Source organism: Schistocerca cancellata, chromosome 3 (genome assembly GCF_023864275.1).
Source record: "Schistocerca cancellata isolate TAMUIC-IGC-003103 chromosome 3, iqSchCanc2.1, whole genome shotgun sequence".
Classification (NCBI taxonomy): domain Eukaryota; kingdom Metazoa; phylum Arthropoda; class Insecta; order Orthoptera; family Acrididae; genus Schistocerca; species Schistocerca cancellata.
In genome coordinates, this window is record NC_064628.1 from 248,317,283 (window position 1) to 248,334,143 (window position 16,861).

Here is a 16,861-nt window from a genome sequence, read left to right on the forward strand (position 1 = left end):
AGTAACAGCTGTGGTCGCTACACTGCATCGTCATCAGAATAACACCAGCACCGCAATATTGTATTTACCTGTCGATACTGGGCATGTGACTTTCAAGCACAACGTCAGATCTGTACAGGAATACACATAATGGATATGCGAGTATAGATTGTAGACGCCCTGGTGACGACATATCGAAGTTTGGGTCTGATAGTGAGTCGTGCACAGATAGCCAAATGTAAGGCAACCACTCGCGATAAGTGGGAAACCCTGGTTCGAGTCCCGAACCGGCACAAATTTCCATTGTCATCGTTCCATACAGCTGATGATAGTCATTATTTGCAACTGCAAATACATCTGATGTGTTTAGTAACAGCTGTGGTCACCACAGTGCATTGTCATCAGAATAACACCAGTACTGCAATATTGTTGTTGACACTATGATCTGTATCTGATCTACTTCAATGTCTTCAAGGATTCTAAGCTGCAATTCAGGTTTCAAATGGGCTCTTCATGGCATTAAATAGCAAATCGTACAACAATAAGATAACTTGGACCAATAAAATACAATACAATACAAACTGCACCAAGATACTGCATTCAGTTCAAAACAAAAGTGTTAATAGAATTGAGGCATTGTGGGTCTACCACAATCCACTTTTGTAATTAAAATCACATGCTTTTCTTATAAGGACACCATAATCCTGACAATTATTTATAGTGATTGCTCTCTTTTCTCTTTTGATTTTCTCTTTTTCTGTTTGCACTTCATTTTTGGACACTAATGAAATACTCAGTCTGAGAATTCTAGGTGATATTATTAAAAAACATTGTCTCTGATCATATGCTGTCAAGTACAACACACAGTGAAGAAGCCAAGGACCAGAAATGAGCAGATTTCAAATGGAGGCATCACCTATAATCATACATTTAACTAATAAATAAATATTAATACAAATCCCCGGGAGGTACGTATGTGAAAGGAGTTCTCTCTCTCTCTCTCTCTCTCTCTCTCTCTCTCTCTCTCTCTCTCCCTCCCTCTATTCCTGATTATGAGGTTATGGAGGAAAGAGATACAAGCTGTTTCAGTATTATGGTGCTGGAAAATTTTAAACTTTACTTAATTTATTGCTTACAGCTGAGGTTGGATTAATAACTTTTAAAATGAAGATGAGCCCAGAAGAATAAAATTAAATTATTAACAGTAATTATAATAAAAATAAAATTTTATAAACTGCAGTTTCTACAACAACAGTAAAGCAAACAACAACAATAGGAAATAACATAATTTTAGGATGGAACATAAATGAACATTTTGACCAAATTTCGAAAAATTTATTTAGAACAAACTTTTCTGTAAAGACTGTCTTTGGGGTGAAATAAATGTTTATATTTTTTGGCCTTCCCTATGAACTACTCTGCTAGCTTACACACATATAAACAGCAGCCTGCATAAATATAAATTTATCAATTAACACTAGATACAAGGAGCTAACTTTCAGATCATTGTACAATAACTGTGCAAAGATAAAAGTTATTTCAAAAAATGTCTAATCAGTTTCCATCTTGACCAACTAATAAATTTATTTATTTCATGCACTGCAACTATTTATATCTTCTGAACGCATTCAGAATATCTGTATGCTTCCTTTAATAAGAACTCTTGTATCAGTGTGGCAAATTTTAGATGCAGAAATCATGCCTTATTAGCAAGACAAATGAGCATGTCCATATAAGAATTGTTCATTTTGGCATGAATGATTAATTAGAATTTGAACTGCTATTACAGAGCTTACCTTCTCCTTAAGTTCATTTCGAGGCACAGATATCACACCCATTAGTACAATGTAACGGATAAACTCATGATAATCCATCAATTCATAACAAGTGAAAGTTAAACTTGAGTCCAAAAACGAGTTAGCAGCGCTTTTAAAATCTCTTTTCATCATAGAATATATTCCTTTGTAAACTTTCATCCGGTTGCGATGTTCCCAACTGTCACCTTCTTCAATTAAGCTTTGAAAATGATGGAAGACATTTAAAAGTGACAAAAATTTTGTAAGCAAATTTATTTACATTTTAAGCAGTTATGGGAGTTTACCTTTCTGCTTTATCAATATTTCTTGTAATCAGGTCATGATCCCAATAGAAAAAGCCAATTCTAATTAAGTAAAACACAATTTCCAACCGCTGGCCAAGAGATACAGTTTTATCATATGTAATTTGAAAATTTTTCACTGCTTCATCCTGAAAATGATGACTGAATAAAGTAGTGACCATGTAATGTAATAATTTTTACAAACTACAATATTTGCTCAATTACATTTGTTAAAGCCTCAGATACTGGCTCTACATATGTGTTACAGATGTAATTCATTTCTACAGGTCTTTTTCCATTATTTACTACAAAATATATACTGACCATTTCTTTTGAAGCACCTTTCCTTTCAGCTACTTCACTGTTACAAGAACTACACAAAAAACAATTTAAATAGAATCAATATTGCCCTTTTCTTCACAATTGGAATTATATTAGTATCTACACGCTATTTAAAATTACTTGAGGACTGACATTTCAGGAGTATCACATGGATGCGCAGAGCAGAGTTGAACACAGAACACACTCTTAATTTGATATTTCACGCAGTGAAGGAACTGTATCAATGTTCTGAAAGAGTTGTAGTGTTTCAATTTTTTTTTATTTCCCGTAACATGTTTTTAAAGAATACAACATGCTTACATAAATATATTTCTTGTCAACATTATAGTTCAGCATTCAGCAAAACATTTCCATAACTGAACTTACGTGAATACACTGTGCAAATGAAATATCAAGAATAAATCACATTTTTACTCATTTCAATTTTCAGCTGCCTACTGATTCTGACAGCACCATTTAATATGGGATAATTTGAGTTAAACGTAGCAAATAACACACTGTTTATGCTCGCAAAATCTAAGCAGGCTCTTCTTCAGTTTCATTACAAGAAACAAATCATTAGTTTTATTATTAATGTCTTTTCACATTTTTGGGGTTGTCACAAGTTTCCCCAATGAAATTCCTTGATATTTCCCTGATTTCCAGAAAAGTTTTAGCATTTTTCCTTGAAAAATTTTGAGATCTCAAGGTTACGTTAAGATGTAAGGTGACAATCTGTCTTGTTATGATAAAAGAAGCAATAGTGCTAACAAGAAATATCTAAACAAAACTTGCAAGCAGATGGCGTTTCCTGATGTGAGCAAAAGTATTTAGCACTAACATCAACATCTTTTGTAATGAAGTTTTGAGATGGAGAAATCAAGCCAAATGGTATATGTGTTTCATTAAGACCACTGATGTTATTTATTTCAATAAAACAAAACATTTGGTGACAAAAATACACACAAGACAGATTTAAAATACCTGACTTCAGAAATAACATCAGAAAAAAGTAGGTCTCTTGAAAGAAGTGTGTAAGGCGGGCAAGAATTGTGTAAACCAACACTGTAGGTGACTGCCAATAAAATGTTGGTTCTACTATGTTCGTTTTTGTCGGTTATTTTTCACAGTGTTACATCTACTATTTCACATGTACTGCGTGATTTTTCTTTCAAGAAATATATGAGTAAACAGCACACAAACAACCAGTGACTGCAAAAAATTTCTTCTTCTTATCATCCATACTTTCTAAGATGTTAAACTACTTTTGAAGTACCAGAATGTACTAGAACAAATAAAATATCTATAAAACACCACACTGTACAATGTACTTGTGGTAAGACAGTTGCAATTCCTGAAATCCATCGACATGGCCTCTGGACTTCTGAGAAGCACCACAGTGCTGGGTCCATGGATAAACCATGGAAATCGACTGCATTACGCCACACACAAACAGAGCTGGCCTGCAGGCAGATCAGTGGGACTAGATCTGATGAGCAGGGCCTGCACATTAGTGGGAACCGAATGGCTTCAGATCGGCAGGCCCCATCCATTACAATCTATGCAACAGATAGCTTGTTCAAATACTCTGAGAATCAAAAATAATCACCATAAATATGAATGCTGAACCACAGACAGGCAAGTAGAAAAGACAATTACATTCTCACAACTAAATTTCCAGCCATAGCTTTTGACAGAAAATTAGAGCACACACACATTCACACAATCACTCAGACACAACTGATGCACACATGACCACCACTCCGGCTGCTGTGTCTACAGTCTCTGAAAATCAGATCCAAAGAAACCACTCCTCATGCCTCCCTCCCTCTCATTGGTTAGGCTAGCAACAGGAAGTGGTGGCAGCACTGACTGCAAGCTGAGGGGAGTGGTAGGAAGGGGAGAAGCAACAGTAATGAGGGAGTAGGGAAGCAACGAACAGCTGCACCCAGCCAACAATGATGCTCAACACCTCAGTAAACAAACCATTTCATCTACTGACACAAAAACGAGATTTTTCCAGTGTTTTCTTCGATTTTTTTTTAATTTCCCTGATTTCCCTGATGTGTTTGAAACTCCCTGATATTCCCTGATTTGCAGAACCTGTAGCAACTCTGTCATTTGAAAAAACTATTTTCTTGTTTAAGATAATTTTATCATCACTTCTTGAGGATTAATCAAAGTGGAAAAACTTATCTTTAACGTACCTACTGTGAAAAAGAAGATTTGCAACACAATACAAAATACATTACCTTTACTTGGTTCACCTCACTGAAGGCTGATTATTAGTATTAACATATGGATCAATTACAACAACAAATTCAATAAACATTTATACAAAAAATACCGGTTGCTTAGTACTAACATCAACCAATAAAAGGAAGGGGGGATGGGGGGGGGGGGGGGGAGAAAAAAAAAGGATAGGCCAATAAAACAAGAATATCATTGTATGTTGGGAACACTGAGTTTATCATAGCTTTATGTAAGTGGAGTAATATGGGATTCTTTTTCATCAATTATGTGGCACATGTTCACTTCTTGGGCCAGATAGATACTTGCTTTGGACCGCACGCATCCTGTCAGCTGGGGACTGGACATCCCTGATTTACACAGTACAAACATTCAGAGGTCCAGACCACCCACAAATGTAGGACTCAATCCAGTGGAGTGCCTTGTATATTTTAAGTACACGCAATGTGATTTTCTCATATGTGTAAGTCATTGTTTTCGAATGTATCTATAGTAATTACATATTTTAAAATGATAAATTCTAACCAATATATTATTTTTTTAAATTCATCAATGGGTATTTAGCAGTTTTTTTCTTTCTTTTTGTGAACTGAGAACACATTCAGCATGACTTAACAGAGTTTGCTAGATGAATTAATGAAATATTACTGCAAAACTTCTCAAATCCACAAATTTAAAAGGACTATTTTTTTCAGTTTTGCATAAATAATTTCTGCAGTAATACAGTATAACAACCTATAAAATTTGTGGTGTCACCGCCAGACACCACTATTGCTAGGTGGTAGCTTTAAATCGGCCACGGTCCATTAGTACATGTCGGACCCGCGTGTCGCCACTGTCAGTAATTGTAGACCGAGCGCCACCACACGGCAGGTCTAGAGAGACGTACTAGGACTCATCCCAGTTGTACGACGACTTTGCTAGCAACTACACTGACGAAGCCTTTCTCTCATTAGCTGAGAGATAGTTAGAATAGCCTTCAGCTAAGTCCATGGCTACAACCTAGCAAGGCGCCATTAACCATTTCTAGAGAGAGTCTCACTTGTATCATCCAGAATGCTGTATACAAATGATGGATTAAAGTCAAGTATTTCAGCAGCTACGTACTTTTCTTTATAGCATTCATTACGTATCCTGTTTCAGACCTAAGCAAGCCTGCGTGAATTAAATGCGTGCCTTTCGGTTACCCGTCACTGTGGACTGGCTGCCTTGTCAGTCCACTACAAAATTAATTTTAGATTCAACACAAAATAAAATTACTTTCAGGAAGCACCTTACTACAGCATCGTAAACAATGTTAATAAAGAGGGCCCTTAACATTTCTGCAGTCAACCTGGCACATAAATTCACGCAGATTATGCTGGCCCATAAATTCACATAAACTATGGCAAAGGACTTAACATTGTCCACTTGCTTAAGCAGACATTCACTTTCACCCAATAGCAACAACCGTTGAATCACTTTTGCATTCAGGAACATATGCAGAATTTTTATCTGTGATGTTGCTTGATCATATTGATTTCTGAATCACTTAGAAGGTTTCACAGCTGTATCAAGTCTTTTACAGCCATGCTGGCTGCCACATATTCTGCTTCTGTAGTGCTCAAGGTCACAATTATTTGTTGCCCAGAGGACCATATTATCAGTTCATTTGATAACAGAAAAACAAAACCAGAAGTTGACTGACTTGTTTCTACATCTCCCGCATAATCCAAGTTGCTATATCTGAACAGTATCATCTTGCCTTCGTTCTTTCTCTAAAATATACCACAATCTTTCATGCCTTACACATACTTGAAAATGCATGTGCTGGCTTGATAATCATTCTCATCATAACTGTTCAAGTATCTGATTAGTGCACTCGCTGCAAAAGTCAGACCTGATTGACTAACTGTTGTGGGAAATAAACGTGAACTGCTTACCTCAATGGAAATTTTGCTCACTGAGCATTTTCATCCATTGAGTACAATTTCACATCTGGATTTACCAGAACAGATACAGGATTAACAAGACAAAACATTTCAGAATTCATGTAACATACACTGTTTGGTGCACAAATGGCACTATTTCTTCTCTATTTTGCTCAATTTCCATTCCTCAAAAAACTTTCACATTGGAAATAGTTATTATAATGTTTTTGCCATTTCTTCTACAATGACGCTGAGGGATTCTTTGCTTTTTCCTATCAACAGCCCATCATCTGCAAGCAAAGTTAAGATGACTAGATCATTTCCAACTTTCTCAGAGAAAATACATTTAGCTGTGTCATTCTCTTGGAAACCGAACTTCAAGAATTTACAAAACATTTGATTCCAACAACAGGAAGTACATTTAAACCACAAAAAGAATTTTTAAGCTGCATACATATTCATTCTCATCTAGCATCACACCTTGCGGCACTGACATTTAAATTTCTTCATTTAGTTTTCCATATAAAAACTCAAGTTTTTACACTGAACTGCAACATTTCAAAATATTCTTACTCTGAAATCACAAGAAAAGTGAGTAGTGAGTGGTATCTTCTCACAACTAATGAGAAAGTTTTTTTGTAGTCCAGTCCAGACAATTGAGTAAAGCCTTGAGTGACAAGTTGAACTTTATGTTTGGGGCTATTCTTCAGTTTTTGATGCTTGAATTTGGAAAATCCACTTTGAGTCTGTTGGCTGATGGGTCTCTTTTGGCATGATGACAGAAGTTTCATTAATTTGATGCACTTTGAATTCATTTATATTTTACTCATTTCTATTTTATCTGTCTAGATCCAAGTTTGCCTCTTCAAATATGTTTAGTTCAAGACAATCTACATAGTTCACGTCATATCTGGCTGGATGTTTAATCTGGCTCCTGTCACATAGCCTGTAAGACTGCTGCTGAGCTTTGAGTGGTTATTTGTGATCTTGACCCACCTCTCATAGCCTGTAAGACTGCTGCTGAGCTTTGAGTGGTTATTTGTGATCTTGACCCACCTCTCCTTGTGCTATTCCTCATCTTAGGCTGGTGGCTCAATATCATGTTCTCCATCTTTGCCTTCAGATTCTTCTTTGTTTGAATCTAAAATAGGGAACAAATTATGTAAACTGACACAATCCTGCTTCAAAAACAGGTTTATGGATGGTCAGGATTCCCTCACAGAAATTCATGCTGTGGAATTCAATGATATTCTTGTTTTCTGGACCAAAAAGTTTGTAATTGCAAGATTCTCTCTGATATCTGAACACAATAATTAATTTTCTTGGGACACACAATACATCATCAATCTGTCCATCTGTCCATCTACCCAACACCCTTTACAAATTTCTTTATTTTAATTGTTCTAATTCTCTTCACTTCTAATTTAGTGTTATCTGCAAAAGAAATTGCAGTGTTTTGACATTCACAAATTTCACTGAACCATTCCTGCCAAAAAGTGATGTGCCACAATTCACCTTCAGCAAATAGCTTCAAGTGCACAGCTATCTGATGAGAAATTCTGTAACCAATTCTCACATGAGTCTCTTCCCAGGATGACCAACATCCCACAAATAACTGAAATATTTTTATCAGTAGCACGAGCTCTCAAAACTGACATGGTAATCGTTCAAATGAAGCAACTCATCTTATACCTTCCATTGCAACCATATTACAAAGAATACTTTTTATTAAGTGGTAACTTACTTTGTTTGAAAAGCTGTCTTTCACTTCAAGGATTACTGCCTTTATTTCATCATCGACATATTAGTTGTATTCTGCCGCTTGATTTACTGCATAGTGACATCTTAAATTGAATGTCTATACATGATTTCATACTTTGTGACACAATAAATACTGTGCACTGCAGTCATGTTCAGGGAAAAGGTGCATATCCTCCCTTGCAGCATTGAAATATGGTAGTGCTGAGGACTTGCTGTTAAAGAGTGCTTGCTGCTTCTGTCATGCCTAAATGAACTGATGGGTGGGACTGGCAGCCAACACAGCCCACGCTCTTTCCGTTGCTCTCAAATGTTGCTCTATTTACTTCTCATGGCTCTATGCTCCCATCAGCTTTGCTGAAAAGCCCTTGTCCCATTGAAAAAAATCAGAGCCAGGAAGTTCAGGTGATCTCACAGGCCTTGCTTTATGTTCAAAAAATATCAGAAATGTTTATTGACAAGCCCATTCGCATGAAAGATTGCCTCTTCAGGAGGCATCACAAGATTTGTCAGAAATGATTCATCCTGATTAATTACCAGTATGTTCAGTTAAGTTGTGCAGAAATTTCACCTACTTACTTTCTCTCTCAGCTGTAGCTGTTGAGCCATTTACATCCTATAAGGATTATACTTTAAATCCTGTTTCACAGTCCTCTGTAAAGACCTGTGAGGAATTTAAATGCTGTGGAATGTTAACTGAGGAATCACTACGAGCCTTGTTGCAGAGCTGCATGAACTTGTTGGATATTTTCCAGAATTTGAATTGTAATTTCAGGTGCCTTATGTTTTACAGTGGTTACAGAAGTCATCTCACACCATATGGCAGTCCCTTCCACAACCATGTTGTGAACTGAACGGAATGGCATACTACGTGGATCCAATTAGATGTGGCAGTTGGTGTGAGAACATCTAAATGTTTGCAGCCTGGCCAATTAAATGTTCTATTTCCTATGAGCCACCCTGTATTGACAAAACAATCTTGCTTAAAAAGAACAGCAACAGCCATTCAGTTAACACAATTTATGTGTACCAAGGACATCACTGATTAGTATACAGAACTGTGAAACACATATTTTCAATAGGTTGCACAAATATTGAAGATTGTTAGTGACAAACCACCTCTTTTAAAATGCAAGATGAAGACGTCTCCCCCCCCCCCCCCCCCCCCCCCCCCCTCCAACCCAGAAAACCAATCCTGATTCACTGCTGCAAGAATATTAAATACACACTCACATGCATATATGGGTGGAAGGGAAGGGGGGGTGGATGAGCTTTACCATTGCCATAGCTTGGAAGATTGAATTTTCTGAGCTGGGTTGCTGTAAGATTATTAGGACTCAAAGGAATTACAGACATTGGTTACAAATGGACTTTGATTTAAATCAATGGGGAAGATTGAAAATTTGTGCTGGACCAGGTTTCAAACCAGGTTCTCCTGCTTACTAGGCAGATGTGCTGACCAATGTGCCATCTGTACACAGTAGTCATTGCAATTGCACGGACTAGCTTAGCATGCCTCCTGTCAGACCCAAATTCTCACCCTATCCACACACTTTGAATGTAGCACCTCTTGCCCATTATTATCACGACTTGTAGCATTTCACTGACTCCCATATGAGTTCAAGCCTGTTCTTTCAGATGTCCCCAAAAGAACAGATCGCCAAAAGAACAGATATGACACATACATGTAAGATTATTGCATGTGTTGATTAAAATTCACTTCCTATCAGACAATAGCATCAGGCGTCACTTGAACTAATTCAGCTCCTCATTTTCAAATGTATACTTGACCCTAGAGAGATTGCCACAAAGAGGTAGTGGCTATGAAAGTGGGTAGACAGGACTAAATAAAGTCAAAAAGAATATTGCATTGAACAACATCGTTAAAATTTGCTTCTAACAAATTTACAACTATTCATCTTCAGATTTTCAAAATAAGAAAATAAACAACAACTCCATCAAATACTCAAATGTGAAAAACCTGCAGGGTGTTCACACTGTTGTCTGATAACAATGGTAAAATGGTAAAACCATGTTTAAATAGTACAAACTAAGTCCTCATGTTCCCACAGAGGAATGCTAAATGTATTTCTAGCAATGCGGTCTTGTTACAGACGGTGACCACTTGACAATGTTCATTTTCATATGAATAGCAATGGTATCTTAGAAGATCTACTGCACACATTCCAGGTGGGAATGGTTGGAAGGGAACAGTGTGGATGTTAATGAGTGTGGTTCTGAAATTCATCACATGTTAATCCCACAGAATAGCTGACTTTATGAAATAGCACTTTCGGTCATTTGACACCCTGCACATCTTCAAATCATTTCTGAAGCTTATGCTGCATATAAAAATGTTCACCAAATCATAGGCATATTACCAAATATTAAGAAATTACCACAGTTGATCCTTGATGTGATGATGATGATGACTAAGTCCCATACTCCGTGACAGAGCGTAGGGGAACGATGTGGGAGACCCACACCGCCGTACTAGGCAAGGTCCTAGTGGAGCTGGTTTGCCATTGCCTTCCTCTGACGTTAATGGGGATGAATGATGATGATGAAGACGACACAACAACACCCAGTCATCTCGAGGCAGGGAAAATCCCTGACCCCGCCCGGAATCAAACCCGGAACCCCGTGCTCAGGGAGTGAGAACGATACCGCGATACCACGAGCAGCAGACTGTCTAGTGTTATCTCATTTGAAAGTGAGTGAACGTTTTCTAAATGTTTGCGAATTGTGTAACTGAGGCGGGATGTGGGTACCAGCCCAGTATTCACCTGGTTGCATATCGGAAACCACCTAAAAAACACGTGCATGCGGGCCAGCACACCAGCCATCATCGTAAATTTGCCAGGTAGATTCAATCATGGGCTGGCGCGCCTCCCGTCTCGGAAACGTGTTAATGCCACGGCTATCAGAGAGGATCGCTGCATCGAATACAGGTTTTCCCAAGTTACGCAACAGGGTTTCGCAAGAACAAAACATTTAAGAGAAATTAAAAATGTGTTCGGACCCGGACTCTAACCAGTTGTACATAACAAAAACATATGAATGGACTGTGTTACCTCTGTGATCATATTGTGTACACACTAAATTTCATTTAAAACATTCTGGAATTTAGATATGTAGATACTTACATGAAACTACAGTGTGGGTAGTGATTTGTTGTAGAAGGTATGAGAGTGAGCAGTTCTGCACTGTGTTCTGCATTCATTGTTTCATTCACTCAACATGTTGTGTAGATGATAATGATGATGATGATGATTTGGATTGAGAGGGCACTCAACATCATGGTCATCAGCACCATGACGAAAAGTTAACATGCAAGTCTCATGGGAGGGGACAAAGGCTGTCCCCACATGCGGAGCAGTTTTTAACACATTAAAGTCTGCCATCCGTCCCCACCAATTTAGGGATGAGGCAAGACAAACACAAATGGGTCTTCATAGATGATGAACACACTAATGTATTCAACTAAAGAAAAGTAGGTGGTATCATCATATAATAGAAAGCCAGTAATTAGTCCAATTTCACTATGTATCTGTGATAGTTTAACCACATACAATAGCTAATCTAGATTCAAACCCAGTAGTTTTTACCTTTGCTCCAATAGTGCATAGGTATTCTGATTTTTTCATGTACGCTCCCTGAACTTCCATTTCCCCTAAATTCTTCTCTGCATCTTCAATTTCATCGTCAAGTTGTTTGAGTTTTTCCATATTAAGCTGCTTTAGTCTAGACAACAGTTCTTCATCAACAGTCCATTTTAAGCTCTTGCACCATTCTTCATAAATTGGTGCCATTTCTGAAACATTGGAGAATGACATTAATGAAAAGAAATACAGAAAAATTTGTTCACGTTAAACGTAATGCGAATACAAAACTTTAAAAAATTTTCAGTATAATCGACTGTCACAGGGTGTACCACCAACTGCCAAAGGTACCCGAGGATGTTGAAAGAACCGCCATCACCACCCCATTTGGACTGTTCGAGTATCTGTTTATGCCATTCGACCTTAAAAACACCACACAGACGTGGCAACTGTTCATTGACTCTTTGGTTGGAAAACCAGACATTGCATATGGGTACCTAGACAACTTGCTAATTTTCTCTTCCTCATTCAAGAAACATGAGCTCCACTTAAATACGGTTTTACAACTGTTACAAGCAAATGGTGTCAAGGTGAACAATGCTAAGTCACAACACCACCACACAAGAGTCACTTTTCTGGGCCAAGTGGTTTCTGCCAACTGCATCCACCCCCTACCCAAATGGGTCGAGGCTATCAGTACGGTGCCTTTGCCCAAAGACTTTCACGGCCTCTGCCGCTTCCTAGGAACCGTAAATTACTACCACAAACACATTCCCCATGCCACCAACATAGAAGCCCCACTGACAGCTGTTCTCACAGGCAACAACACTTCAGGGTCTCAGGCAGTCACATAGACTCCACACATGTGACACGCATTTGATAACCTCAAGTCAGCCTTACAGATGGCTGTTACACTCGCTCACCCCATCCCTGATACTCCCATCTCAGCTACTACAGACGGGAGTGATACAGCAGTGGGGGCAGTACATCTGCAATCTGTGGGTTCTGTTGTACAGCTGCTCAGATTTTTCTCTCACAAACTGTCAGCTTCTCAATGCAAACAATCAACCTTTGACTGGGAACTATTTGCTATTTACACCACTAAGAAACATTTCCAAGACGATATCAAAGGTCACCATCTTGTGGTATTTACTGACCATGAACCACTCATATACGCTTTGCACAACCCAGGCAAGGACCCATCCCTGAGGTGCTTCCGTCATACGGACCTCATATGCCAGTTTACAACTAATATCAGAGGGGCAGACAACGTTGTCGCCAATTTTTTATCTAATGTGTCTTTACTATCTTCATAACTAGACCTCAACGAACTCCCTAGATTGAAAACAGATGATACTGAACTTGTCGCATTGCACTCAGATAGTAAAACAGAACTCAAACTTTAGTTACAGACACTTCCCAGGTTCCCGTCACCATCTGGTGTGACATTTCAATTGGACAAATACGTCTGGTGATTCCCGAACCTCTCCATCAGGACATTTTCAACAGTATTCCTGACTTGGCACACCCTGGCATATGCACCACTGCACATCTGGTATCCAAACATTTCATTTGGCCTTGGGTGATTAAATAATGTCGCAGATGGGTGCAAGCATGCGTGGCTTGTCTGCGTACAAAATAGGACGTCATGTACAGCCCCCCATGGGTACATTCAATGTGGCAAAACAAAGAGTTCAACACACACACACACACACACACACACACACATCGATATCGTTGGACCCCTACCCCCCCCTTCCCCTCAGGCCTCTTTCGTTACATACTGTATGCCATCAACAGGTTTACACACTGGGTGGAGGTGATTCCCCTCGCTACTATCACAGCCGGCCCAGTGGCCCGAGCCCTTTTATTAATATGACTCTTGTGCCTCTGCTCAGCCTCTATCACCACTGACCAGGGCAGCTTTGAGAACTGTGGGGGGAGAAACGATTAAGAACAACAGCACACCACCTCCAGAGCAACGGGCTTGTCGAACGCTTAAAGCTTCACTGATGTGCCATGGAGACGAGTGGGTTGTCGCCCTACCATGGGTAAATGCTTGGCATTCGGCCTGCGTACAAAGAAACTCTTGGTGCATCTCTGGCACAAGTACTATATGGAGAATCCCTCACACTCCCAGCACAGTTAGTCAAGCCTTCACTCCCTCCGGATAAAATCTGTGACTCGACTTCCATTGGGCATGTCACGCAGCTAACCACTAACATTTGCGTACCCCCTCCTCAGCTGCACTCACTTCCCCCCGTATTCCTGTACAAGGGCCTAGTGTCATGCACTCATGTCATGTTGCGTGAAGACACCATTCGACCAGCGCTCAGCCCTCCCTACTCAGGCCCACACAAAGTCATCTTGTGGCGTAACAACACATTTGAAGCGCTTATTATCAGTGCACCTCAAACCGTATGTAACTGCCACCTCAAACTATCATGGTCTCTAGAAAACTGCTTGATACTCCACCCAGCCAGCCCCCACCTCCTCCCACATCCACCTCGCCTGAGGTGAGTGATGACCATTCCCACACGTGTTATGTTACCTACTCCCAGTTGTGTGACAGTGCTGTGTTACAGGTGTGTATGACATCACCAAACAGAGTGACGCATGTGATAACTCTCCCCCTCCTATAGGCAGCCCCTGCCTCTCCCCAGTTAGGATTTAGTGACTTATCAGCGGCCAGCCTCAGAACGTGTGATGTCACCGATGATGATTCGTGTGGAGATTCTGTCACCACCTCCACGGAAATGGTAGTTAATGTGAACACTGATTTCATTTGTAGTACTAAAGTGATTTTTGTTGTGTATCCTGGTAATGTGTCTGTATTCTATGAACAAGCCAGCTTCCCCAATGACAACTTTACCAGTATTCACCTTCTCCAGTCTATCCCCTTGCCTGTTGGTACTGACCCGTCAACAGTCGAAGTCCTTCATACTGCAACAGGTATTCAGGTTCACTACCCTGACTTCTCACAGTCCACCATCGCCTCCCCAGATTCCTCCACTGCGGTATAAGGATTTGCCTGTTTGGGCAGGACCATCCGCCCCCCTCACTGGCTCGAGGACTACATTTCCTAATGTCATGTATTGTATCTGTTAAACACACTCCCCCCCACCACATCCTGGTGCTTCCTTTACATGTATGCCCTCATAATTCTCTTGGTGCTCCACAATGAAAGGGTGGGGACTAATGTAGCAACTATTGACGAAGTCGCGTATCAACACCTTTGTTTTCTAAGCTCTTTGGGAGCAGTCTGTGGTTGCGGTGCAAAACTGTAAACACGTGTGTACCGGGAATCAACTAGTTATATGTATATATGTGCTTCAGACCACTAAAATCATACTTATTTTATGGTGGTTAGTGGTTGGATCCTGCAATCCGATAACACTAAACCCATATATGTAGTATAGTGTGTGATGAATCTTGTGAGAAGTTTCTATCTGTCTATGTTTCAGTTTATAGTACACTACTTTACTATCTATATTACTATTTATTCTACAGGTAGTTATTGCTGAGAAACAAATTATTAGACACCATTCATAAGCAAAGAAATAGTAAATTTAGTGGTGTATGTTGCAGGCAATTTCATTTTGTACATTCCAAGTTTTTAATTTCTGTGTATGACAAGTCCAGTATTGTTTATATGATGACAAGGATGTTAAGTAAGTACGTAAATAAATAACTAAACTGGATGCTATAAATTAAGTAGTCTCTTTCTTAAGGAAAAATATGAAGAAAGAAGTTTTCATGCATGTAAAAAATAAAATCCAGTTCAAATCTATTGATAGCAGTAGTTTCTGCTTCAATCAACAGTTGGAGGCCTGTGCTAGTGAACTGCCGCTACCAGAAATGTCATTCATGATTTTATTCACAGCTATTGTTTTCTCAGCAGCTGTCATGTGGTAAATATTCCAGAATAAAATTCAGTTGTCAGTTGCACACTGTAAATTATCAACCTATAGTTGTAATTATCAGATCCAATATGTACAGTTTTGATGTATCATTGTGAAGAAGATATTGGTCTTCATATTTAATTTATTGTAAATTATCTATCTATGGTTGCAATTCCCAGATCCAATATGTACAGTTTTGACATATCATTGTGAAGAAGATATTAAGCTTCAGAAGTTGACAAATTTGTCTGCCGAAACTGGTACAGCAAAATAAAAATATCTGTGCAACTGACCAACTGAATTTGATTCTGAAATATTTATCATTTATAACTGTTGCAGTATATAGATCCTCACTGCAAGACTTACAACTAATTCTACAAAAAACTGAGTATTTATTATGCTATATAGGACACAAATGAAATTAAACGACAGTCTCACATTGCCATGGCCCCTAAGGGCACCAGTTCTCATGATGTGAGATTTTTTTCCTCTGGGTTATATTAAGGACAAAGTTTATGTACCCCAGTGCCAACAGTGCTGCAAGAACTACACGACTGCATCATTCCTGCTGTAACAGACATTGACAGAAACATGAAAGTGAACATATGAACAGAATGGATTACTTTTTGAATGTGCCCCTCTGATGAATTGCACAACCATTGAAAATTTGTAGAATGTACCAACACCACAAACTTAGTGAGTGTATCTCTATCCTTTTATGCATAATCCATCTTTTTATATCATAAACTTATAAATAAACAGTGCTTTGAAACCTGAAGAATCGTTGAGAATAACCCTGTACTTTGTCAGCCTATTAATCTATAGGGTCTGATCTTTTATGGTATGGGCTCTGTCTTTTAATGTGTGCGCCCTGGTCTTCCATTTGTAATCTAGTCCTTTGTCTAAAGTAGCTGCATTTGGACCTGTTGTTGTGGCCAAGCATATAATGACAGTTAATTACTTCAACTTTCTAGGAGATCAGAAAACTTCGCGGCAAGAATCTTTGTAACGTAGTCTATGTATAATCCCTTACACCCTTTT

At 38.9% G+C, this 16,861-nt stretch overlaps 1 protein-coding gene across 2 annotated transcripts in view; it reads right to left on the bottom strand.

The window, feature by feature from the left end:
* LOC126176688 (26S proteasome non-ATPase regulatory subunit 6-like) overlaps nt 1–16,861 on the bottom strand; it is a 122,841-nt gene that overhangs the window by 58,380 nt on the left and 47,600 nt on the right. Inside the window, exons 2-4 of one of the 2 annotated variants that reach the window (XM_049923849.1) lie at nt 11,925–12,130; nt 2,081–2,226; nt 1,776–1,995 (exon numbers count right to left, since the gene is read on the bottom strand). In XM_049923849.1, the coding sequence (XP_049779806.1) occupies nt 1,776–1,995; nt 2,081–2,226; nt 11,925–12,130 (572 nt within the window). Of the gene's footprint in view, nt 1–1,775; nt 1,996–2,080; nt 2,227–5,908; nt 6,229–11,924; nt 12,131–16,861 lie in introns of those variants that run through there. The other variant, XM_049923851.1, reaches the window with a different exon arrangement.